General features: G+C 40.9%; 1 protein-coding gene across 9 annotated transcripts in view; it reads right to left on the reverse strand.

Annotated features, from left to right (window-relative positions):
* Window positions 1-10,687: 10,687 nt before the first annotated feature.
* ggps1 (geranylgeranyl diphosphate synthase 1) overlaps window positions 10,688-26,452 on the reverse strand; it is a 67,299-nt gene continuing 51,534 nt past the window's right edge. For 7 of the 9 annotated variants that reach the window (XM_078541711.1, XM_078541713.1, XM_078541709.1 and 4 more), the window contains 2 exons: window positions 23,693-23,763; window positions 10,688-12,540 (listed from right to left, as the gene is read on the reverse strand). In XM_078541711.1, the coding sequence (XP_078397837.1) occupies window positions 11,785-12,540; window positions 23,693-23,763 (827 nt within the window). In that variant the 3' untranslated portion in view covers window positions 10,688-11,784. Of the gene's footprint in view, window positions 12,541-15,759; window positions 15,871-23,692; window positions 23,764-26,452 lie in introns of all 9 variants that reach the window. The other 2 variants (XM_078541715.1, XM_078541716.1) reach the window with 2 other exon arrangements.

Raw genomic sequence — 26,452 nt, forward strand, 5'->3', positions numbered from 1 at the left:
TATAATTTTTGGACAATAAGAAATACTGGTAGAAGCAATATCAACAGGAAATGTTAAAATACAGAGAAACCATGGCACACAGTCAACACCAGACAAAAAGGAGCTGCCTATGGAGAATTGGCCAAGTCCTTGAAGGAAAGGGACTGGAATTCTGCTTTGAAAACAGGCTAAAACTGGGATAATACAGACAAGGTGGGCTGCCTAACTAGGGGAAATGGTCTTTGTTGTATTTGCTCCTCCATGTGCAATTTATAGTTTGTGCCAACCATGATTTGCCTGTTAATTCACATTCACTTTTCATGGATTTTGAAAAGTGAAATCTTGTTGGTAATTTCTTCATTTGAGGTCAATTGGTCAGAAGCTGGGAATTTTGCAGCAAGTAACTCACCTTCTGACTCACCAAAACCTGACTATTGTCTGGCACCAGTCAGGGGTGTGATGAAATACTCTCCACTTGCCTGGATGAGTGCAGCTCCAACAACATTCAAATACTGCTTTGTCCTGGATGGTGTCCAGCTTCGCTTGATTGGCACCCCATCCATCATCTTCAACATTCATTCCCTCCACCACCGACACAGTGACAGCAGCGCGTACCATCTACAAGATGCACTGCAGCAACTCACCAAGGCTCCTTTAACAGCACCTTCCAAACCCAGGACTTTGATCGCCTAGAAAGACAAGGGCAACAGATGCACAGGAACACCACCATCTGCAAGTTCCCCTCCGAGCCACACACCATCCAGGCTTGAACCTATTTCGCCATTCTTTTACTGTTACTGGGTCAAAATGCTGGAACTCCCTTCCTAACAGCACTGAGTGCACCAAACCACATGGCCTGCAGCAGTTCAAACCCAAGGGCAATTAGGGATGGGCAAAAATGCTGGCCTAGCCAGCGATGCCAACATCCCATGAAAGAATTTAAAAATTGGTATATTTGTTTGATGGATCACCACAGGGATAATAATTGTGCAGTGGATTTTTTTTTTAAAGAATGGTGCCAGGTGTGAAGGACCTTGGTTATGTGGCAAGACTTAAAAAGCTGGGATTGTTTGTCTTTGAGCGGGGAAGGTTAAGGGGAGACTTAACAGGGGTTTTCGAAGGGTTTTGATTGAGTAAACAAGGAGTTACGAGTGGCAGAGAGTCAGTAACCAGAGGACAGAGATTTAAGTTAATTAGCAAACAAATCAAAACATTAGTCGAGGTAAGTTAAAGATGTCAGTACAGTACTCGGATTGCCAGAGCATAGTGGAGCTAGAACGTTATGCCAGTCGCCAAGTTTTGAACTAAATGCTACAGAAGGCTACAATTCCCAGAGAACTCTGACTCCCATCTCTTCAGTAAATTGACAAGGGATCTATTCTTCAGATGAAAATGTTTTTGGTATTCACTGCTGTCTAACACAGAATTTCAGAGAATTTTGTAAAGAAAATTGAATTAGAGGCATTGGACAAAAGTAATGTCATCCTTTCATTCAACACCACTTTCCATTATTTCAAAGAGCTACAAATTTGTTTATTGGAGTCTGGAACAAGATGTGCTGGGGTCAAGATCTATGCAGCCAGGGAAATGGCTATGATACCAGATACACATTAGGAATGTGCAATATCTTCATTACACAGACTGGCCTCCCAAATTGCTTCAACTGAAGCATCGCAACCTAGCTAATAGAGACCATCAACACCAGTGACTGCTGGATGATTAATTCTTCATAACATTAAAAGATACTGGACAATAAATGAAAGTTACTCAAATATGAACAGGAGAATCAAAAGGTAGCATTGAAAATAATTCACGCAATGCGACTGTGGTGCAGTGTTCTTTTTAGACAGCAAAAATAATGAACGTGCATTTATAGCATTTTTCACCACCTCAGGAAGTCTCCAAACGTTTTCTGCCATGAAGTATTTTTTTGAAATATGGTCATTATAGTAACGTAGCAAAAACACAGCCAATTTTCACAGATCAGTGCTACAAATACCAATGTGATAATAACCAGATAATCTGCTTAAGTGACAGTGGTTAAGGGATAAATGTTGGCCAGATAACTGGGTAGAACCTCCATTCTTAGAACTCCAAAGTATCCTTTATGTCCACCAGAGATGGTGAATAGGGCCTCTGTTTAACATCCAATCTGAAAAACTCGTCCCTTGGACAGTGCAGCACTCCCTCACTGCTACACTGCAGACATTACTTTAGCTGGGTAAAAACATGTCAGCCTGCAACTGAGTACAGATCAGAGGGTAGTATCCCTGTGGGTTATAGAATTTTAGAAACATACAGCAGAGGCCATTCAGCCCATCATGCTCGTGGTGACTCTTGGAATGAGCAGTAATGCATAGTCCACAGCTGTTGTTTGTCCAGAACTTTGCAAGTTCCTCATTCAAAACTACCTGTCCAACTCCCATTTAAAATAATGTATAGAATCAGCTTTCACCACCTTTTCAGGTAGAGCATTCTAAATCCTAATTTTATCGCCCTTTTGCAAATTACATTAAATCTACAACCTCTGGTTTACCCTCTTGCCAAAAGGGAATCATTTTTCTCAATCTACTATCAAAACAAGATCTTGAAAATGAACTGAAAGAGGGAACCAATTGTAACATTTCCAAATTTGCTGACATGAAACTTGGTGGGAACGTGAGCGATGAGGAGGGTGTTAAGAGGCTTCAAGGCGATTTAGACAGGTTGAGTGAGTGGACAAATACATGGCAAATGCAGTATAACTTGGACAAGCGTGAAGTTATCCACTTCAGTAGGAAAAACAGAATAGCAGAGTATTATCTAAATAGTGGTAGATTGGGAAATGTTGATGTACAAATGGACCTGGGTGTCCTTGTACATCAATCACTGAAAGCAAGCATGCAGGTGCAGCAAGCAGTTAAAACAAATGGTGTGTTGGCCTTCACTGCAAGAGAATTTGAGTATCGAATAAGGATGTCTTACTGCAGCTGTACAGGACCTTGGTGAGACCACACCTAGAGTATTGTGTGCAGTTTTGGTCTCCTTACCCAAGAAAGGATATACTTATCATAGAGGGAGTGCAGCAAAAGTTCACCAGACTGATTCCTGGGATGGCAGGATTGTCGTATGAAGAGAAATTGGGCCGACTAGGCCAGTGCTTACTGGAGTTAAGAATGAGAGGAGATCTCATTGAAACAAAATCCTGACAGGGATGAGGTTTCTTCTGGCTTGGGGGTCTAGAACAAGGGGTCACAGTCTTAGAATATAGGGTAGACCATTTAGGACTGAGGTGAGGAGAAACTTCTTCACTCAAGAGGGTGGTGAACCTATGGAATTCTCTACCACAGAAGACTCTTGAGGCCAAGTCATGGAATACATTTAAGGAGGAAATAGATAGATTTCAGAACTCCAAAGGCGTCAAGGGGAGACTGCGGGAGTACAGTTTTGAGATAGAGGATCAGCCATGATCATATTGAATGGCGGAGCAGGCTTAAAGGGCCGAATGACCTATTCCTGCTCCTATTCTCTATGTTCATAAAACCTATTGCCTCACCACTTAACCTTCTGTTTCAAGGAGAACAGTCCTAACTTTTCCAACCTCTCCTCATAATTGAAGTCCTGCATCTCTGGTAACATGCTGATAAACTTCCTTTATCCCCTAAGACCTTCAAGTCTTTCCTGAATTGTGATGCCCAAAATTGTCCACAACACTCCAGTGTTGAAGCTTAACCAGTGATTTATAAAGTTCTAGCACGATCTCTATCACTTTATATTCTATTCCTGTTTGGAAACCCAAGTAACCCATATACTTTTTCAATCACCTTATCATCTGGCCATGCCACCTTTTAAGGATTTGTGTATATGGACACCAAGATCATCTACACTTTTAAAAATCAGAATTTTTTAAAGATACTGTCTTCCCATATTAACCATCCCAAACTCAATCACTTCATGTAGATTAAAGCAAAATACTGCAGCTGCTGGAAACAAAAACAGAAAATGCTGGAAAAAAACTCAGCAGGTCTGACAGCATCTGTGGAAAGAGAAACAGAATTGATGTTTCGAGTCCATATGACCCTTCTTCAGAGCTAGCTTCAGTAGCTCTGAAGGGTCATACGGACTCAAAATGTCAACTCTTTCTCTCTCCACAGATGCTGTCAGACCTGCTGAGCTTTTCCAGCATTTTCTGTTTCAATCACTTAACATCTCTCCATTGAACTCCCCTTACCGTGCTTCTGCCCATTTCACCATCCTACGTCATCCTGAAGTTTATAACTATCCCCATCACTAAACACTACATTGCCAAGTTTATCATCTGCAAATCTTATAATGCGTCAGAATCTTGGGTGATTTATAAAAATTGGGTTCATTGCATGTCCCATCAAGCAATCACCTGTTTAACTGTGTAGAGGTTGAATAAAAGAAAAACAAGATCTCCACTGGTTTAGAATCAGTATAACAATGGCCGCATGGGCAGTTTAAATAGTTAATACCACCAAAGCCCAATTTTAACACGCTGGTCCTAATACCCTGAGCACTAACCATAATCCAATTTACAAACTGTGACCCATAACACCAACTCTAAACACTTATCTCCATCCCCACGGCCTGAATCCTATTCTCACAATCTCAACCTGAATTCTATGCTCCTTACGTTGGTTTTAAGCATGACTGCTCTTTCAACAGGCACCATTGCTTAACAGGACATTGGTAACCATGGACTTCCATTGGATTGGTCCAAGCTCCGCTTCACAAGATGCCGCAGTGGTTTGCCATTGCCTTCTGCAGTATAGCTGACCAGGAAACTCCCACTCTTTACTGCCTGCCATCAGGTATATTGGAAGGATTTACAGGCTGATAATCAACCTGTTTGGCCACGTTATGAATGCACCTTCCGTGACCATCAAGTCCTGATGTGGGACTTGAACCCAGAGGTAGGATTGCCACCACTGCACCAAAAGACCTCCTTGCTCTTTCAATTAGATATTAATTATTTTCAACAGTACGTGCCTTGAACATTACAAGTGGGCATGAATAATAGCAATAAAATCCAGACTAACACCAATGAAAAGCATGTGCCAAATAAAAGTGGCAGATTTCAGTGAAATAAAACTCAAGAGTATATAAACACAAGTTGCCCAATTTATAGTCCCATATTAAATTGTAGTCTCATTGTTACACATTCAATCATATGGAATTGCTTCAGATACACAGAACACAATGGAATCCCCCTATCAACCCAACTACAATTCCAAATCCTGACATAGTATTTGGTAAAAGTCACAATTATACCAGAGGCAAAGTTCACAAATCCATTCATTGTATACTGTAGTTCATTTTAATCCACTGCAAGTGTACAATAATGTAAAAAGAACAAATCCCAGTGTAGTGCCACTTCATCACTTCCAAGGAGACCAAAAGTTCCTCCAACATTGGTCAAATGCACCATTGACAGCCAGCAAGTATCAGGTGTGTTTGTTTACACCAATGACAGCCAGCATCAGATTTAAAACTTCAGCTTTTTTTTAAAAATAGTGCCACATACTCTTAGTCCAGAATTTAGACCAAGACTACTGGAGGCATTGGTTGAATTCCATATAAATGTCCACGAGCACAGCCCAATGTAGCATTTAGTGTACAAAAGTAGACATAGTGGGATTTACTAACATCTTAGAAAAAGCAGATAAAAATGACTTCTATACAAGTCAGAACTAAGAAAAATACAACCTGTGAAATCTGCAACAAACACGGGGCATGGAAACTGGGGTTAAGGACAGGAGGATAGTGGAGAAGACCAGTCTGAGTTTTCCTAATGATGAGGCCATTAGCTAGATTTCAATGTTGCAAAATAGGTGCAAAACCACTGAAACAGCAACAGACCATTCAGTCCTTCAAATTCTGCCATTCAATTAGATAATGGCTGATTTGAACATCACCTCCATTTACTTACCTTTGCTCCACATGTAGATACCCTGATCTACTGCAAATCTATTGTCAGTCTTGGAAGTTTTAACTGACTCCCAGCATTCACAGCCCTTTTGTTCCGATGTCGATCCTGAACAGCCTGGCACTAATTTTAAGTGGCCCCTTGTTCTGGATACCCCCAGTGGAGAAAATAGTTTCTCTATCAAATTTCTTATCATCATTTTAAATACCTTGATCAGATCCTCAAATTTCTAAACTCAAGGGAAATCACACACTGCTGGCATTTTGGCATAACCTGAGGCTTCTCTTCATCAATATGTAGTTTCTACAACAATGTGTCAATCACCGAACTAGGTTTTGCTACCAGTGAGGAACTTCCATTTATAAAGAACACGATCACATCGAACCGCCAGCCCAAATATCGTCAAATAACTTGGTGACATATTTGATACCACTCCTGTAATAGCAGCTTGGGATGTTTCACCATAAAGGAACTACCTTTTCTCGAGGGAAGGAAGAACAAGAGGAGTAACCTAGTAGAGATAGTCAAAAATTATGAAAGGTTTCGATAGAGTAGACAGTGTGTTTTCGCTTGTAGGAAAGAGCAAAACTGGAGGCCATCAATATCAAGTAGTCACCGAGAAATCAAATAAGAAATTCAGGAAAAAAACCTCTAACCAGAGTGTTGAGAATGTGGAACTCCCTACCACAGAATAGTTCGGATGACAGTATAGATACATTTAAGGGAAGCTAACTAAGCATGAGGGAAATGGGAATAGAGGGTCATGTTGATTTAGATGAGGAAGGTTGGTAGGCGGCTCAAGTGGAACATAAACAGTGACATGGACTTGTTGAAACCAAATAGCTCTTTTCTGGGCTCTATATCTTATAAGTGTAAATAGAAGTTGCTGTTTTTAAGTGGCTGGTTCTCCAGAGGAAGTATCTGGAGTGGAATCGCAAGAATTGAATTAATAGCATTGAATTTTTCTGGAGCAGTTTCACAACCTCAGAATGGTCCATGGTGAGATTAGTAAATGCTTGTCTAAAATTAGTTTCCAAGGCAGCCCAAACATTGCCAAACCAACTATACATGGCTTAGACCACAAAATAAGCAGAGCTTTTCACTGTCAAATCATGTTGGACTGCTGAACTTAAGGCTAACAAAAGGATTTCCAAGGATGATAAGTGTCTCAATTCCAAAATCAAGATTTCAGTTCTGCAAATTAGAACCTAAGAATACAGTTTAACAACTAGTCAGGCACTAAAAGAAATTGTGCACCAATCTCTCTCAAAATACAATGCTACATAGTGGAGGTGCTGGACAGTGTTAGAAACAGAGAAATTTACAGCATGGAAGGCAACCATTCGGCCCATTGTGTCTATGCTGGCTGACAAGTAGCCATCCAGTCTAATCCCACTTTCCAGCTCTTGGTCCACAGACTTGTAAGATTAGGGCACTTTAGTTGCTTTAAAATGTTGCTGCCTCTACTACCCTTTCTGGCAGCGTGATACAGATCCACATCACCCTCTGAGTAAAAACATCTGCCTTTGATTCCCCACGAAACCTCCTACCCTAAATCGATGCCCCCAACTTACAGATGCCTCAACCAAGGGGAATAGGGCCTTTGTATCCACTCTGTTTAGAGCCCTCAAATTTAATAGAGATAGGTCTCCCCTCAGCCTCCTCTCTTCCAAAGAAAACAACCACAGCCTCACCAACCATTCCTCAACCAAGATTCTCCAGTCCAGGCAACATCCTAGTAAACCTTCTCTATACTCCCTCCTGTGCACCTTTTCTTCAAGTCTGGTGACCAGAACTGCATGCAGTACTCCAGCTCTGGTCTAAGCAGTGTTTCATACAATACCAGCATAACCTTCCAGCTAGACCACTATATCTACCTGTCCAGCATGTACTCTACGTACTCCAGGTACCACATATTTCAAGCTCCTCTGCCCATCACAGTATCTTATCATTTATTGTGTATTCCCTTGCCTTGTTAGCCTTCCCCAAATGCATTACTTCACCCTTCTCCAGACTGAACTCCACCTGTTTTCCCAAAGATTTTTGTGGACCACTGCGAATTGCTTCCTTCCAATTTAAGTATATAACTATTATCCCTGCTCTGTCTTCTACTGCATCTCCTAAGCTGGTCAATATTTTGCCTTTAGTTCCATTAGCCTTCAGTTCAGCTAACAGGCTGTTACATGGAGCCTTACTGAATGCCTTCTGGAAGCCATACAAACTATATCCATAGACATTCCTCTGACTTTACTTGCTTACTCAAAAATTACAAATAGGCTTATTAAGCATGATTTAAATATTTCTAAATCCAAGTTTGTTCACTAATTTCTCCAAGTGCTCAGTCACACCACCTTTCATTATATCTTCCCCCCACAACAAATGTAGAATGCACAGGTCTATAATTTCCTGGTTTCTCTTTCACCTTTATTAAATAATAGCCTAGGCTAACACTCCACTGAAAAAACTCAGAGGCACCATCCTTCAAATAAGGCATTAGTGCTCATGCCATGTCTACCAGTTTAGGTGGGCACTCAAAATTCTATGGCAGTCATTTGAAGAGCAGAGTCCTTCCAGTATGCAGGCCAACACTCCTCCCTCAACCAATACCATGAAAATGAGATTAATTGTCATTCACCACATGGATACTTGTGCAATCTCCCTGTGTGAATTGGCTGCTACATTTTCCTACATAAACATTGCACTTAAAAAGTAATTTATTCTATTAAACACTTTGGAGATGTGAGTCACATGCCAAGAATGTGAAACTACACCACAAATAGTCCGTTTGAGCCAGCTGGTCCATGCCTTTTAGATAACTTGCTACAACAGCCAAGGAGTACAGTCAACTTCCTGTTAGTATGACAGTGTGGAAAGTTTAAAAAAAAACTTTTGCAGTATTCAAAAAATTTCACTGAAGACAAAAGTTGGTTATTGTTGTAATAGGCAACTCTAATCTGCAATGTATTTCATTCATTCAATGTTATTTGAACTCTATTTATCACCATTAAATATCGAAGAGTTTCACAAACACTAATTTGCGTGAGTTTCGTTAGATGTACTTGTGATTCTATATCAGAGTGGGTTGTGTAGTAATCAGCACATCAGCCTTTAATCTCTTGGATCCCTGTGCTTCCCTGAACATGACCCACTGTCTTCTCTCATTTAACTCTACAAGACTGGTTGAAGGTTATACCCAGAATGATCAGGAACAGAAGAGAACAGATGGACAATCAGCTGCACACTTACCAACAGTTGTCATTTTACTCTCAACTCTGGGACCTTGTTAGAGCACAGTCCAGTTTGATAGAAATGACAACCTCTTCCCATGTCACAGGCAAGGGGGCACGGATCTTAAATAAATCACAACCCACTCCCCACTGAGCATGAACCTCTTAACAGGAAATTGCTCCTAAATGGCAATCTCGATTGGAGGGAGCATATGACAACTGGTGAGAGAAATGGTGAAACTTCATATTGTTGAGATAGGGACAGCAGTGCAGGGGTTTTAAGGCAGATGGCACAGAGGAAACAGAAATTTCCACTTGAAGTAATCACTTTAAACACATGGGAGTGCACAATACTGACACCAGATGCCCAGAGAAATGTTCCTCTTACTAGTGTTAATATTCCTCAAAATCAAGTAATAAATTCAGCAATAGAATGTACACCAATATGATAAAATACATAGCTAGCTAGAAATTAAGTTAACCACCTAAAAGGCAAAGTACAGCCCCTTACAGTCACAGGAAAATCTTTATAGCCACGACTCATTTTCACTGATTTACACCACAAACAACAGAGGTCCCAGTACAGTTCTCCAAGATATCCCACTCAATCCGCCATCTCCTTCCCCAAGCTCTCTCTCTACAACTACACTTTTCGGTCTTTGGGAAATTACTAATTGTGTCTTACCTTTGATTTGCAATGGCCTTAAATTGTAAAAACATGCAGGACTTTATCAAAGTCCTTTCCAAGGCCAAGGTACATTAGGCTTGTTCGTCAATTTAGCAGGTTACCTGCTGAAAAGTCGGAAGTTGACTAGATGAAAACTGGTTGGGTCCCTGTGATGGACAAAGACGGGCTAACAAACAGTTAGTGTTTACACTCAGTATCTAGACTTGTACATGAAGAATATCTAGAGAAAACTATGGGGGTGGGAAGGGGTATTGAGTGCTTAATGGATTGGTATCATCAAACCCCCAACCCGACCACCCCATCCACAGCAAGAGATCAACATCAGTATCGTTTAAGATCAGATTACCATCAATAGTAACTAGTTTTGCCTGGAATAGTTCTGAACTTTATGTGAAGACTTCTATGGTGTCACATTGAATTTCCTACACACAACAGGGATATCTTTAAAAGTACAGCACTGCCCTTGATTCTTAAGGCCACTCTTGTGGAACAGTCAAGCTGTACAATAATGTGAATGCAAGCTGGTATACTCAATCCCCTGTATGATCAGCTTAAAATGGTCCTGCTTCCTTTGAGGAGGAAAAAATGAATCCCCCATCCTCTTCCCTGCTTCTAAAGGTGGGCAAGTAGATACTACATCACAACACATTAAGGTAGCACATGAGTTTGTGGCTTAATGCTTGCATGAAGCAATTTACCCAGCAATGCTCAACCAGAGAAACGTGAAGGAACTGAATGACTTCCTTACAAAGGGAAGAATAGTCTAAGGATGAAAACAAACCAGTGAAAAAGCCCGAATGCTCATTTGTTGGAGTTAGATTTGTGCAAACTAGAAATAATTCAAACAACTAAATTGAAAATCCATCTTAGTAAAATACATGGCCCAGTAAAATGGGCCTGAATTTATTGTAAAAATCAGCTCATTACAATGCAATGTTTTGTGCTAACTCTTCCATCTTTCTGTAAATATTGTGCAATAATTATAACTGGAAGGGTAATAGCATGGCTGTGTTTAGTTGGTCAGCACCATCCGTTCTCACTTGATACAAAACGCCGAGCAAAGTTACAGCAGTATCAGTTAGAGAACAGCAATCAACTGTTTTGGTCTGCTGCAAGTCCATCTGTAGTCTCAAGGAGTGCAGAACAGAAAAGTACATGGCAAATGCTGATCTCAACGCTTATGATACAGTGCTTGTTGTCTCAGATTCTCCCCTTCATGATAGCTCTCCGGGCTCTCTCTGCTACTCAACCCAATATCAGCCAATATCTTCAGGTCTTTATCTCTCATTGCTTCTCTTACGGCCAGCATTTCACTGATCTGAGTGAGTAACGTACTGGCACTAAGAGCCAAAGACCAGCTTGCCTCTCACTCCCAGTCACCACTACAAGTGGGGAGAACAGCTGAGTCAGAAGGGACAAGACAGACATTGTATCAGGCACACATCAATTAAGCAAAAAAAATTATTAAAAACTACCAGCTACCCCATGCTTCTATGCATACATCTGTAATATATCATACTGGCAAAAAGTAGTGGTCCCAAGAGTTTGGACCATTGTATTTCTATTTCTGGCTATAATCTTGACAATACACCAGGGCGTTAAATTACCATCACACAAACATCAAAAATTTGCTCAGTCTGAGCTAACGATTTTATAGGTGGAAGCTTTTGATTGCATCAATATCCTGTGATTCTCATCAACCAACCAAATGCAAATACTATTTTAAACATTGCACACACTGTAAGAATGAGGAAGTAAGTGACAGTGTGCTCACGGGACAGAGATTAAAGGAGAGCAATCTCAGAGGAAAGCAAGAAATTGAATGAGTGCACACTAGAGATAGTGAGGTGAGAGCACTCAACAGTACAAGAAATCAAGTGAAGGAGCACTCATGAGAGAATACATGTGTGCTGCAAAGAAAGGAATCAGGAGAGAGAGCAGGGAGAAAAGGGAAAGCATTTTTAAGTCTCTTTATACAGTTGGCTGAGTTGTTCAATTAAAGCTTCTAACTGTGGGTTACCTCCAAATTTGTCAATAGTTTTATAAGCTTCTGATTCCAACTGTTTGAGTATTTCTCTGGTGTAATCAAAAGAACCCACCTTTTTAAGATAGCTTACACAATATTTCTTTACATCTATATTTTCAGTCCTCTGTCGCAAAATATTTTGCACCTGTGTACTTTCTGGATGTGACAAGATAGCATGAATAATGGGGAATGAAAACTTCCCCTCTGTTAAATCTTCAGCAAAACCCTTGTTTGCACTGTATTCATTGGATAACAGGTTTGCATAATCATCACGTATTTGGAATAAAAGCCCTAGTGTGTCAAGGAGAGGCTTTAAGTCAGATTTATTTTCAGAGAACAGTTGCATGAGGCCTACAGCCAGCCCAAAGAGACCTCCAGTTTTCTGTAGGATCATGGCCTTGTAATCTTCCATTGTCGGACAGGTGTATGTATCTCTCCAATAGATGTCCAGGCCTTGACCCCGATGCAGATCCAGTAGCTGTTTTGTGAAGACTTTAATGGCTTCTGGGTGATCAAGGGTCAGCACCTTCTCCAGACTCAAAAAGTAGACGTAGTTGGCAGAGTTTATGACGGATGGAACACCATAGATGCTGTGCGCTACAGGAAAGCCACGTCGCAGCTTTGAATTATCCTCAATATCATCGATCAGCAAACTAGCACTGTGCAACATTTCTGTAACTTCTATGATGACCTAGAGCAAAAACACAAACATCAAAAAATATAAAAGATAACTGACCAGTTTTAGTTCTGTAGAAAACAACCATCCATCACCAAATCTGGCTTGGCTACATCAAGCTACCAAAATCAATCCTCATTTTTAAGTTTATTCTCATCCCTTCCTATTATCTCCTCTTATTTGATTATGCCTCAATGAAATGCCGCAGGGATTTTTGTCTATTAAAGGTGTTGTGTAAATGTAAATTGCTATTAACGGTCAACAATGAGGTCAACTTCTGTAAAATAGCTTAATTTGGAAGATCGATTGATATATTAAATGCTTGTTTTTACTTCAACCTATAGGCAACACCCATTGGAAATATGAAATAAATGCCAAGTTCCAATTATTGAAAATGGGAAAAGTTCATAAGCCCAAAGGAGATGGCACTGGGTTTGTTGGTGTGTGTGTAAAAAATAAGCCAGATGAGCACAAATTAAAATGGTTTTCAGAATATACCGGCTTTTATGTTTAAACGTCAGTTATTTTATAGACTCATACAGCACAGGAGGCCATTTGACTGTGTCCATGCCAAGCTACCACTACAAATCACTAGTTAGGCCTCAGCTGGAAAGGTTTACTATAACTCCCTTGCTTTTGTACTCTACACCTCTATTTAAAGGCCAGGATCCAGGATGCCTTTTTTAAAAAACAGCCTTACTGACTTGTCCTGCCACCTTCAAAGTCTTCTATTTGTGACCTTTTTCCTTTATTAAATGATTCAATGAACAAACTTAAGTATTGAGAGATCAGTCACTTCCCTTGATTGCCCCAATGTGCTTCACCGACAATAAATGTCATCTGATCTGTCAATCAACAAGGATCAATTTAGTTGCAACATCAACATTTTCCCATCTAAATACGGTGCAATGCACCTGGACAGGAAAGAACTAGTCAGGAGAAAAGTTAGTGGTATACCATATACCAATTTTACACAGTTACTATAAAGTGCAGCTGTATAGTACTAGATAATTCCTGTACTCTAATGGGAGTGCTAAGTTTGTTTTAATAGTATTCTAACCTCCCAAAAAAAAAAACCCACCACCGCCTTAATCTCTCAGTCTTATTTCAGCTATACAAAGCTCTGGCTGAACCACACCTGGAGTACTGTAAGCAGCTCTGGGCCCCAAATATTAGCAAGAATGGTCTTGGCGGGAGTGGAGTGCAATGTAGATTTACCAGAATGTTGCCTGGACTCCAAGGTTGTTAGAAGAGAGATTACACAGGTTAGGGTTGTATTCTCTGAAATTGAGAAAGTTGATCCATATTTTCAAGGCATTAAGGGGGAACAGATAGGGTAGCTAAGGATAAATTATTTCTGCAAGAACATCTAGATCCTCAACTTGGCTCGGAAGTCAACAGCTAGGAAGCAAAGCCTAAAAATGAGAGCCAGATCTTTGTGTGAAATTAGACACACACTTCTGCACACAAAGGCTGGCGGACGTTTGGAGCTCACTTGCGTAAACAGCAATTGATGCCAGATCAATTGTAAATTTGAAATCTAAGATTGGTAGACATGTGTTGACCCAAAGGAATTAAGGGATCTCTGGCAAAGGTGTGTATACGGAGTTAGGTTACGGATCAGCCATGACCTCACTGAATGGTGGAACAGGCTCCATGGTCTACCTCTGTTCCCATATTCAGAGTGGTCATTTTGGTTTATAAAGCAATGCTTGGGCTTCAGAGGCACATTTACTCAAACGGGGATGAAATAGTAAAAAAAACAGAATAATGGCAAGGGTGCAATTATGCTGCCACTTTCGCATCAATGTAAATTGATATAAACAAAATTAATGTAAATTAATTGAGAGTTCTGGTCAACACAAGTAGCAGCATAATACAGAAGATAGATAATCTCACACCAAGTGCAGTGTAACTGCTGCCCAAATTTCTGAGGACCTCTCATCTTTTTTTCTGTCCAGTTTAGCTGTGAGAAACAGCTGCAAGGTCATCACCACATATAATGCAATTTATGCTGGCCTTGCCTTTACTGTTGAAATATCATAAATCTCAACATATTACAATAGTACAATGCACACCACCATCCAAGAACATCTAAATTCTCAATTTGGCTTCAGGCTGATTGTCAGGAAGGCATTTAGAAGTCAATTAGAAAGAAACCATTTCCAGCCACTCGCCAGACAAGGTGTTTAACATCTAATTTCTCCGGTTAAGAACTAAATTAAACTCGACACACCGGACACCACGTTCAGCCTAGTTTCAGATGTGAATCTAATTCCAGGTCTCAAATTAGAGAAACCTGGGAGTCAATTTATGATAAGCCTACCAGTTAATTTGGATATTTGTGGACTTCACATATGCTCAAGGGAATCCTTTGGGTTTAGACTTCAGTCTGCCTGGCAAGTGTGTCAAGAATTCAGTACTTTACTTACTAGCACATTTATTTCTATTGTGAAACATAAACCCATCTGCAATAAGTGTGTTCCATTGGGTATTTGATGCTGTCCATTATAAATCAGGGCAGCTAGCTGCCCAGAGAAGCTGGGAATGCATTGCGATATGTTCTAAACTTCTTTCCTCCACACTTAGAGATTCATAGGTTCAGCAAGTTACAGAAATATTCCAAAATGGTAGGTACTGTATGCTGCTGCCAAGATTTTGCTCAGGCACTATACAACTAACACCGGCTTCCTAAAAAATTTCCTGCAAGCCACAGCGGACTCAGTATCGGATCTGAGACTGCTTTTTAGTAGCCAAGTTACAAAAGGCACTGTGGTGTCAAGACTTCCCACAGAATTGTACCCATCCGCAGGCATATTAAGGGGACAAAACTGGAACAGGCAAGGGGGAAAAATGATACAGAAGAGTGCAAATTCTCTCCTTCTTGTAACTTTAACAGTACCCAACTTGATCTTACCCACCTAGGCGGTCTCTATTGGAGTCACATTGATCTGAGGAACAACATTGTTATCCAGTTGAAAATAACACATTTCAACAGTAGGTTATGCAGCATGTAACAATGAGCTACACATGCTGGTGTGTAATGCAGAATGGGATTGTCTCAGGTTTCTATTTCCAGTCTAGAACCACCAGTTTCTGGTTTGGCACGTAAGTAAAAAGTAAATGCTGATATCATCATACACATGCACATGACCTACAATCACTCAAGGCATTTAATGTAAAATATTGGTTTAGCTGAGCTTTCCAAATAATTTGTTTGTAAATAAAATGTACCATTCCCAAATTAGTGCGCAGGATGTGGATTTTTTTTAAATTTGACACTTGGTAGAGACAAGATTAACTCCTGTGGGAATTCTGCAAGACTGCCAGAGTCATTTTGATGATCTAAACAAAAACAAAAAAATCACTAACCATTAGTCTACATTCCCTAATATTACTTATTGGCAGTAAAAAAAAACTAAAATAGCACATTTAGCAGGGCAATTTTCAGTCTGACACTTTTTCAAAGGCCCATACACTATTGCCCGTATGCTTTTTGCTGAAATATCAAATGACAGCCCTCCATAAGAAAACATTACTGGTGCTGTATTATTTCATACACTGGTGTCCCTCATTAAAAAAAAATCAACCCAGTGCTCTAAAACTTAATGCTGATCTGATTAAATCTGAACAGCAGTCATGATCTAACAAGCTCAAAGTAGTGGAACTGAAGTATTCATAATGGTGCACAGCCCTTTACACGGGTGAGATATTGAAACAACTATTTTTGGTTGCTTTGGAGCTGGATACCATTTTGTCATCAAAAGATTCATAGTATCGAAATGCATTATTGTGACAAAGCAGTTTTCATGGAAATCTCCATCAGTGGCCGAGGACTGGTTAAACACTTACGTGTACATACTGTACAAAATCCAATCTGTCTTTGATACAGAAAAATGCAACCACCCCCCTAAAATTGTCCAATGCACAAACCCTGTAAAGAAAAATTGCACTAGTCATGATAATTAGAGAGACTCACTCCTCTAGACTTTTACAAAAAGTGACCCACTGACACCTCATTCTTAAACAGCTCCATGTTTGAATGACTCATTTCTCTCTTCTCATTCTGTGGGAAATGTGCATTCATTTCCCACAGCACACACTTTCAATTCTAAAGATCACTGAATCCGTTTGTGCCTTGTAGGCATTAGATGTGCCTGTCATTCCTCTCTTTACATCAGCAGTAGATCCTTAAGCTGCTGGCATCAATAGTTATTCCTGTGGCAAGGCACAGTATCTTGCTATGTAACAAGGACATTCTTTAACTCACATTCCAAATAAGGGGGTTTGCTACTCAGATATTTACTTTGTAGTGAGGACAATGCAGGGTGGGGTTAGTTGAGGAAAAGAGCATTGAAGTAATAAAGTAACAGCAAAGGGGTTTTTTGGCTGATGTTGAGAGAGTATATTTTGAGTGTCAGATCATGGACCAGTCACATGAGATCGCACATTACCACAAACATGGATAAATTATTTCATCAGTTGCCAAGTCAGTCTCCTACAAGAACCATCCATTGCCAGAAACAGAGTAGCCAAGTTGAAATTTACTTTATGTAAGACCTTGCCAGGGTTGGGGGAGCAGCAAAGGGAGATGATGATGCTCAGTTCGGCTTTTCCATTTAGCTCACTAGATGAGATGGCATGCACAAAACAGATTACATACTGCAAGTGCAAGGATCCCAGAAGTTCCCAGCACAGCAGTGGCCATTCAACCCACTAGTCTGTGTTGGCTCTCTGTTGGGGCAGGCCAAATCAAATCCTGTTGCCTTGTTTTCTCCTCCCAACCCCTTGTCCCCATCATATCATCTGCTTCTGTTAAAAGATAGTGGCCTCAGCTCCCTGCGACTCCCAACACTAACATTACTCCACAGTCCAATAACCTCAGCATAAGCACATTTCTCAATCTCTCTTCTCTGCAAGGGTTTGAAGTTGAAGATCCCATGTCAGTCATTCCCCAACCAGAGGGAACAGCAGTCACTTAGTAGACAAAACTCGAGTATGGCTGAAGAGAAACATGCTAAGCTTTTCATCTTGTACTCATCAGGACAGCTATGCAAGATAAACCAATAGTAAAAGGAACAACAGTTTATACTGCACAAGAAGTGTGTGCTGATTGGTATAGGCTTTGGCATGGAGAATACAGAGAACTGTCAACTGTTCAATCCCCATGGCAATGCCTTGACCATAGTCAACTGCCTGGTTTGAATTTGATCATGCAATAGAAATTGTTGTTCCCTTTACTGTTGTTTATCTTGTGCAGCTGTCCTGATGAGTGCATGATGAAAAGCTTTGATAGCTTGTCTCTTTTTTCAGCAATACTCAAGATGGAACAGTCTTTTCCTATTCAGGGTCAAATTTTAAAAATATTATATTCTCCCAGCCTTCCCTGCACCATCCAACTGGGGAAAGGACAAAAAAAAAGGGCCACAATTTATTTTTTCTCATCTTACTGTAGTTTAAGTTTCACCACGAGTGGGCTGCATTTGATGCATATATGTTGACTTGAGGGGGTACAGCAGAAATGATACAGGACTACAAGGGTTAATTTATGAGTAAAGGTTGCATAGGCTTGTGTTCCCTTGAGTGTAGTAGATTATGGGGTGATTGAATTAACATGTTTAATGATGGTTAAAAAGATTTGATAAACTAGAGAAACAATTTCCTCTGGTGAGAGAAACAGAATAAGGGAGCATAATCTCAAAATTGCAGCTCGGCCATTCTTCTTCAGAGTGCAGCAGTGGAAATCTGGAAAAAAACTTTGGCAAAAAGCTGTTGCAGTTGAGAGTCAACCAAAACCTAACAAAAATCTATCAGTTTCAATTTTGAAGTTAAGGGTATAACAGATAATGGAACCAGGGCAGGTAAATGGAGTCAAGGGGCAGATCAGTCAGGATCTAATTGGATTGAAGAACAGGCTTGAGGGCCTACAGCTGTTGCTAATTTCCTCAATATTGAGCTATACAGGTGTTGCAAGGTATCGATAAGTGAGTGGGCCTCCTCTTTCAATTCTCAAGTATCACAATCATTTTGTTGAAGAAATTAAGACTCTAGAAATCATGCCCAGATCATGAATGACAATGCAGTGCACTAGAGAAGACAGCTGACATATCAAATAGAAACAAGAATGCAAAACAAGCGCACACAAAAAAACTCCAAAAGCCTTACATTTTTTTTTTAAAAAAACATGCCAGACACCATAAGGTGGATTGACTAAAGTACTAAATTCAGTAACTGCACATTCTAACAGGAGGCTTGTCCTCAGTTCTGTAAATATAAAACCACACAGAATCATAGGTTTCAACAGGCTCCACACAAGCTTGTTTAAACAGAAGATTCAAATCCTTGGGAAGCTTTAACTGTGAGATATAATAGTTTGCCCTTGCAGGTACCCTGGATTTCGAACTGCTTCATATTACCACTTCTTCCCCTTCCCAGGGGTAAGTATCAAAGTGCAAGTGGTTGTGAATTGTTAATCAGTTGGGTGGCAAGTCTTGATCAAGTGACAACCCAAGACACTAGGATTATTACATTAGTTCCAGTTATTGTTTCAACACCAAAGAATGAATCTTTTTCCACTTCATATTGCACATTCTACTCAGGGCTTAAGTTATTTAGAGGCAGAATCTGAGGGTCATGAACATTCTCTGCCCTCAAATGCATAAGTACATCTTTTTCCAGTGAGAGAGTACATGTTCTTGGAGATGCAACCGGAAGGATCCAGTGCAAAGCAGCCCATTTGATCGGCACCCCATCCATCCCAACAGTGGCAGCAGCATGCATCATACACAAGATACACTGCAGCAACTTGCCAAGGATCCTTTGAGAGCACCTTCCAGACCCATGACTTCCTGGGATCCTTGGGCAGCAGACGCATGGGAACACCATCACCTGCAAGTTCCACTCCAAGCCAGACACCATCCTGACTTGGGACGATAATTGCCATTCCTTCACTGTCACCGAATCAAAATCCTGGAACTCCCTTCCTAACAGCACTGTACGAGTAGCTACACCACATGGACTGCAGCAGATCAAGATGCCGGCTCACCTCCACCTTCTCATGCACAGTTAGGAATGGGCAACAAATGCTGCATTTTTAAAAAGTGTACAGCAGATAAAGTCTAAAATCTGGTCTTGTATGTTAGTCTGCAGCCATGCAATGACCAGGAGGGATCTTCTGTTCTGGTATAGTTTCCCCAAAACATGAGTGCAAACCTGTGGAGCATTGCACAAAGATTGCAGTCAGCCTGCAGCTTCAAAGTGACTGGGCCAGACAAGGTAGCTTCTGTACTTGGCACTAAGAGCTCAACAACGCATATAAAAGGTTAAATACATCACAAACTATTACCTCTCTATATTCAGAGATAGCACAGTCAATTTTGTGAATATTTATAACATGACAATCATTTTGAATTGTCTTGTCCTAAACCCCGCTCGCTCTCTATCCCCTAATTCCTAGTTAGCCCTTTCTGCACAATGGCAATATAGGCTGAAGAGAATTTATGAATGGGATGAGGCTGTAGTTCTGTGGCCTGACCACTTGGTGGCACTGCAGGGCACACAGACACTGCAGCAGCCATCTTGGTAAAGCCAAGTAATTATAGCAAATACTAACTTCTAATTGTTTAGTTTAAAAAATAAATATATATTTTATAAACAATATTGTTTTGTAACAGGTATGCTTCCATCTCCTTCAGCCTAATATTTATTTTTTCCTATTTGTCTGATTAAAGTCCCTACTCCAATGTTTCCTAGCCCAGAACTCAGCTCTTCCCATGCTACCTGGCCACCCATGGTTGAACACTCCTTGCCCCGCCTACACCCTTGGTTCACATCCTGACCACTGCCCAGCTGTTACTAGCCAGAAATTTATTCAGCTGCTCCCTCTCCTGGGTAACCTGGCTATCTGTGGCCTCAATTTTTTTTTTAGGTGCTAACCTCTCTTTTTTGAATTTGAGATAGCGCACAGCGGTCAGAACACCTGTCTATTTCAGACACTACTGTAGCCGCTTCCCTTCATTAAAGAACCTCATTGTTAGGCATGCGCTCCAAGTCCATCAATAGAGTTGAAAATTCACAGGTGCAAGGAGCAGTGGTCATGAATAGCAGAGATAATCAGTGAGAAGCAGCACTGTGCTCATTCCTCAGTGAATGCCCCAAAGTCAGGCTTCTTGCACAGTTTGAGCACATCCTTTAATTGGCCGATATTTACTTCCAGCTGATATTCAAAATCATCAACTGCTTTTTTACCCTCATCACTAAATTGTCTCAGTTCCCAACTTCTCTGGCAATAGGTAAACTCTGCTCCCTACTTTTCCCCACCCCTAGGGTGTTTACCACTACCCAGGTCCTAAAATGCATCATTTCCCATTCATCTACTACCCCTGTGCTCACTCACCTACATTGATGCGATAGGAGCCAATTTAATATTTTAATTCTTCCGTTCAAATCCCTCCATGACCTTGGCATTCCCTGTTTCTGCAACCTCATCCAGCCCTGCAACTCAAGATCTTTGTGCTCCTCTGATTTAGGCCTCTTGCGCATCCCCAATTTTCACAGCTCTACCATTGGGAAGAGTGCCTTCTGCTACCCCAAGCAGTGGAATCCCCTCCCTTAACCTCCCTTCCATTAAGATGCTCTTTAAATCTGACTTGTCCTAATATATGGCATGGTGTCAAATTTTATTTGATAACGCTCCTGTGAAGCACCTTGGGATGTTTGACAACATTAAAGATGCAATACAAATGCAAGTTTGTTATATCAATTAAACATGTGATTTCATATCATGAACTGCATTGTGTTAAAAATGTATCAAGTATGTACTTTTTAAAAATTGTACTTTTCACTCTCTCTCCACTCTCCATGAGCAACACTGCAAGATGATCAACTTTCAATAATCTTGTTTGACAGTTGAAATGTGAAACAATGTTTGGTGTTGCAATATGCTGCTTCTCAACAGGTCCAAGAAGTTTCCTGGGAAGGTACTGACAGATTGCTGAAGCTAAAAAAAAAAATCTAACAAAAGATTTTCAGTTGGCTATCGCAGACGTGATACCAACTTGCCTGGTTAGCAAATGGGGTGCCAACAACCTGGGGGTAAAAATAGGGAGCAAAACACATCTGCCTCTACAAAAGTCATGAAGCCAGTTAGAGAGTGAAGGCAGCTGGAAAAGACTCAAACTTCACAGGGTATTTGTAAGATACTCTCAACACAACCTCCATGGTGCAAGACACATTTCCATTCCAATCTTTCCCAAGCCACAATTTAAGTTGCATGTACAAACCCACGTGCAAATAGCTCAAACATAAGCTATCACAGCTTAAATGCAAACATGTCCTACAAACATGTGATGCTGTATTTTATAAACCACACAAGTTACTGTTTCTGGCACAAAGTAATCAATCACTGAACCAGCTGTGTGGCAGTGGACAGGATGGAAGTAAAATAGAGAAGCAAAGAGCAGAAACAGAGCATAGATTGAAAGTCACATGCCTTGACTGGGGAGGAAAGGCTTGCTCTATAATATAAATGAGACGCTTTTAGCAGTATCCTTATCTCACTGAAAATTCAACTGAATACCCAATATTGCAAAGTTGAACAATGAGTTCAAGAATTGATGGATAAAATGTAACTGGAGGCCTTACTAATGCTGATAAGAACTTTGACTGAATGACATCAGCATCTAAATATGTCCAATTTCAACTTCCTTTTTTGTTTATAAAGCTCACCTAACTGCATGTTAGCAAAATTAAAAGGCCAGCATAATCTGCCCTTCTTTTCTTTCCCTACTTCCAAGTGCTCAACGAGTTACTGCGCATGTACTATGTTCAAGGTACACTAAATGTGTGTTATCTTCCGGTCCAAAACCAAATCAAAAACGCTCATTACCTCACAGTAAGATGCATCACCACCTGGACTTTGGCATAAACTAACCCCTGCCACCATGGTCAAGTGGATTAGGTACCTGTGGGATTTATGCCAGTCACAGCAAGTGATGTACAAGTTCTTAAAACAGGGAAGATATCACACATTCATCCCTGGAAGCCTACACAAGAGATCTTTCCTTTCAAACCTAACATCATTTGCTTAACAAAAGACGGATTGATACTTAAGGGTCTCAGCTGTAGAGTCAAATTTCCCCTTTTATGTGGAGAGGAGCACAGTTAACGTTTCGAATCCGAATGACCCTTCAACAGAACCCAGAATACCAGTTCTGCTGAAGGGTCATTCGGACTCGAAACGTTAACTGTGCTCCTCTCCGCAGATGCTGCCAGACCTGCTGAGTTTTTCCAGGTATTTTTGTTTTTGTTTTGGATTTCCAGCGTCCGCAGTTTTTTGCTTTTATTTTTTCCCCCTTTTATGTCCCCACTTCAGAACTGGAGTACTAAGTTACTGCAGAACAATAAGAGTACCAAAGGATGTTTGCTTAACCCTTATAAATCACAGATTAGCCTTCAGCTGGATTAGGGTGTCCAATTCTGGGCACCACAATTTGAGGAGGGTGTAGGAGATTTACTAGGGTGGTACCAGGGATAAGGGACTTTAGTTACATGGAGAGACAAGAAAATCTTCTCTGCTCAGATATCCCAGTTTAATAGAGATGCTCAGAATTATGGATTTTAATACAATAGATAGGGAGAAACTTTGCAATGGCAGCAAGGTCACTAACTACAGAAACAAATTTAAAAGTAGTTGTCAAAAGAACCAGAGAGGAAATTAACAGCAAGCTGTTGTGATTTGCAATCTAGTATGAAAGGGTTGTGGAAGCAGATTCAATGGCAACTTTAAAAAGGACACTGAACATGCACTTAAAATGTGCAAGCCTATGGAGAGGGGGCAGGGAAGTGGGACTAATTGGATAGCTCTTTGAAAGAATTGGCATAGGTGTGATCAACTGAATGGCTTCCTTTTGAGCTCTATACAATTCATATGCGTATAGCACATACAACAGCATATGCAATGCTATTGATGGGAGACTGGAAGCATACAGCACTGTCAATATCGGCAAGAATCAGTGTAAGATTTTGATTAATTTAAAAACCTTAATATATAGACCAGTTTTTTCCATTTCAACCTGTGGTCTATTATTTCTAATAGCCATCATGTTATTTTACAAAACAAACCAACATCTTGAATTTCTTTAATGAATAATATGCAAAGAACTCTTACCTGCAGTTTTTCTTTGGGGACATTCAACCAGTGGTTAAAGGCTTGTGAAAGCTTGGTTCTCACTTGCTTTCCTGATTCAAAGTTAAAAAAAATGCACTTGTTGTAACTAGTGGTTAACGGGTATCAGATTTCATTCAGAGGTTACCTTTATCCCAAAGCCACGCTGAACAACCGTGTCCGGCCCATCTCCCGCGCATCCACCCTCACGCCTTCTCCTCCCTCCCAGAAACATGATAGGGTCCCCTTTGTCCTCACTTATCACCCCACCAGCCTCCGCATTCAAAGGATCATCCTCCGCCATTTCCGCCAACTCCAGCATGATGCCACCACCAAACACATCTTCCCTTCAGCGCCCCCGGCGGCATTCCGTAGGGATCGTTCCCTCCGGGACACCCTGGTCCACTCCTCCATCACCCCCTACTCCTCAACCCCCACCTATGGCACCTCCCCATGCTCACGCAGAAGATGCAACACCTGCCCCTTCACTTCCTCTCTCCTCACCGTCCAAGGGCCCAAACACTTCTTTCAAGTGAAGCAGCATTTCACTTGCATTTCCCCCAACTTAGTCTACTGCATTCGTTGCTCCCAATGCGGTCTCCTCTACATTGGAGAGACCAAACGCAAACTGGGTGACCGCTTTGCAGAACACCTGCAGTCTGTCCGCAAGAAAGACCCAAACCTCCCTGTCGCTTGCCATTTTAACACTCCACCCTGCTCTCTTGCCCACATGTCTGTCCTTGGCTTGCTGCATTGTTCCAGTGAAGCCCAACGCAAACTGGAGGAACAGCACCTCATCTTCCGACTAGGCACTTTACAGCCTTCCGGGCTGAATATTGAATTCAACAACTTTAGATCTTAAACTCCCCCTCCCACCATCCCCACCCCGTTTCCTCCCCCTCCCTTCTTTTTTTTGTTTTCAATAATTTATATAGATTTTTCTTTTCCCACCTATTTCCATTATTTTTAAATCTACAACTAATACCTTGTCAATCTTTCCACCCCACCCCCACTAGAGCTGTACCTTGAGTGTCCTGCCATCCATTCTTAATTAGCACTTTTCTTAGATAATATCACCACCTTCAACACCTCTTTGATCCTTTTGTCTGTGACATCTTTTGATTATCTGCTCCTATCACTGCTTGCTTGTCCCTACAACCACCCCACCCTCAACTTCTCTCCCCCTACCCCCCCACCTTAAACCAGCTTATATTTCACCCCTCTCCTAACTATACTTCAGTTCTGTTGAAGGGTCGTGTAGACCCAAAACGTCAACTCTTTGCTTCTCCACCGATGCTGCCAGACCTGCTGAGTTTTTCCAGGTAATTCGATTTTTGTTTTGGATTTCCAGCATCCGCAGTAGTTTTTTGTTTTTAAGCCTATTATTAATCTGGTTAGTCGTTTTACCTACTGGGCAGTGCCCATTATTATCCAGAAGCAACAAGTAAATTTCAGCAGTATTTGCTTAACTGAAATGGAATATATTGCAAACCACATGCAAAGGACAGTTTTAAAAAAAGTCATTCTTGTGATGTGTGCATCACTGGCAAGGTCATTGACAATGCCCATCCCTGAACACCCTCAAGGTGGTGGTGGTGAGCCACCTTTTTGAACTGCTACGGTCTGTGTGAACTTACTACTGTAGCACTGTTAGGTAGGGAGTTCCACAATTTTGACCCAGAGACAAAGTAATGGCAGACGCATATCCATGTCAGATGGTGTGCAACTTGGAAGCTGATAGTGTTACTATGCACCTTCTGCTCTTGTTATTCTAGGTGGTGGAGGCTGGGGTTTGGGAGTTGTTGCAGTATATCATATAGTCACAGTACAAGATGGTGAAGGCTGTTTAAGCTAAATTGATAACTTGTCAATCAAGCGGACACTACTTCAATGTGGTCAAGAGTCAACCACATTGCCGTGGAACTGGAGTCACATCGGTGCAGACCATGCAAGGACAACAGGTTTCCTTCCCTAAAGTGACACTGGTGAACCAGTTAGGCTTTTGCAATAATCTGACTGCTGCGAGATCACTTTTACTGACACCAGCTTAATTCCAGATTTCATGGAATAGTACTGCATAGGAGGCAGCCATTCAACCCATCAAGTCAGCACTGGCTCGAAATTTAAAAAAAAACTTTAATTGAATTCAAATGCTCAAATTGTGGTTGGATTTGAATGTCTCTTTTAATTATTACCAAGCCAGTACAACACCATAGCCATATGTTGGAATAAGTTACAAGAATCAGGCTTTGGATGAACTCCAGCTGCATTGAATAAAGACCCCAGAGTGTATTTAAGACATCCAAGCAGAGAGGAATTACCACTTTAGGGGTCTGCTGAAGGCACCATATTGAACACCAATGGGTAACCCTGGATCAGGAACAGCTGTAACATTACTTTTAACAAAATACATAATCCTAGAAATATTACAGCACAAAAGCTATCAAATCATTGTTTCTCCCACAAAACAGCCTCAAGTCCATACACACATGAAGGCAAAATTATAACAAATTCCATTCCCCAGTCCACCCATTTTACTATTTAATCAGCGGTTACAGCACTGAAGCCGGCTATTTGGCCTGTCGTGTCTGCGCCAGCTCTCTGAATGAGCAATTCACCTAGTGCCATTCCTCCCACCTTTTTCACCTGACCCTATACATTCTTCCTTTTCACAAAATAATCCAATTCCCTCTTGAATGCCTCGATGAAATCTGGCTCCAAGCTCAGGCAGTGCATTTTGTATTTTAACCACTTGCTATGTGA

This window comes from Cetorhinus maximus, chromosome 5 (genome assembly GCF_964194155.1).
Source record: "Cetorhinus maximus chromosome 5, sCetMax3.hap1.1, whole genome shotgun sequence".
Classification (NCBI taxonomy): Eukaryota; Metazoa; Chordata; class Chondrichthyes; order Lamniformes; family Cetorhinidae; genus Cetorhinus; species Cetorhinus maximus.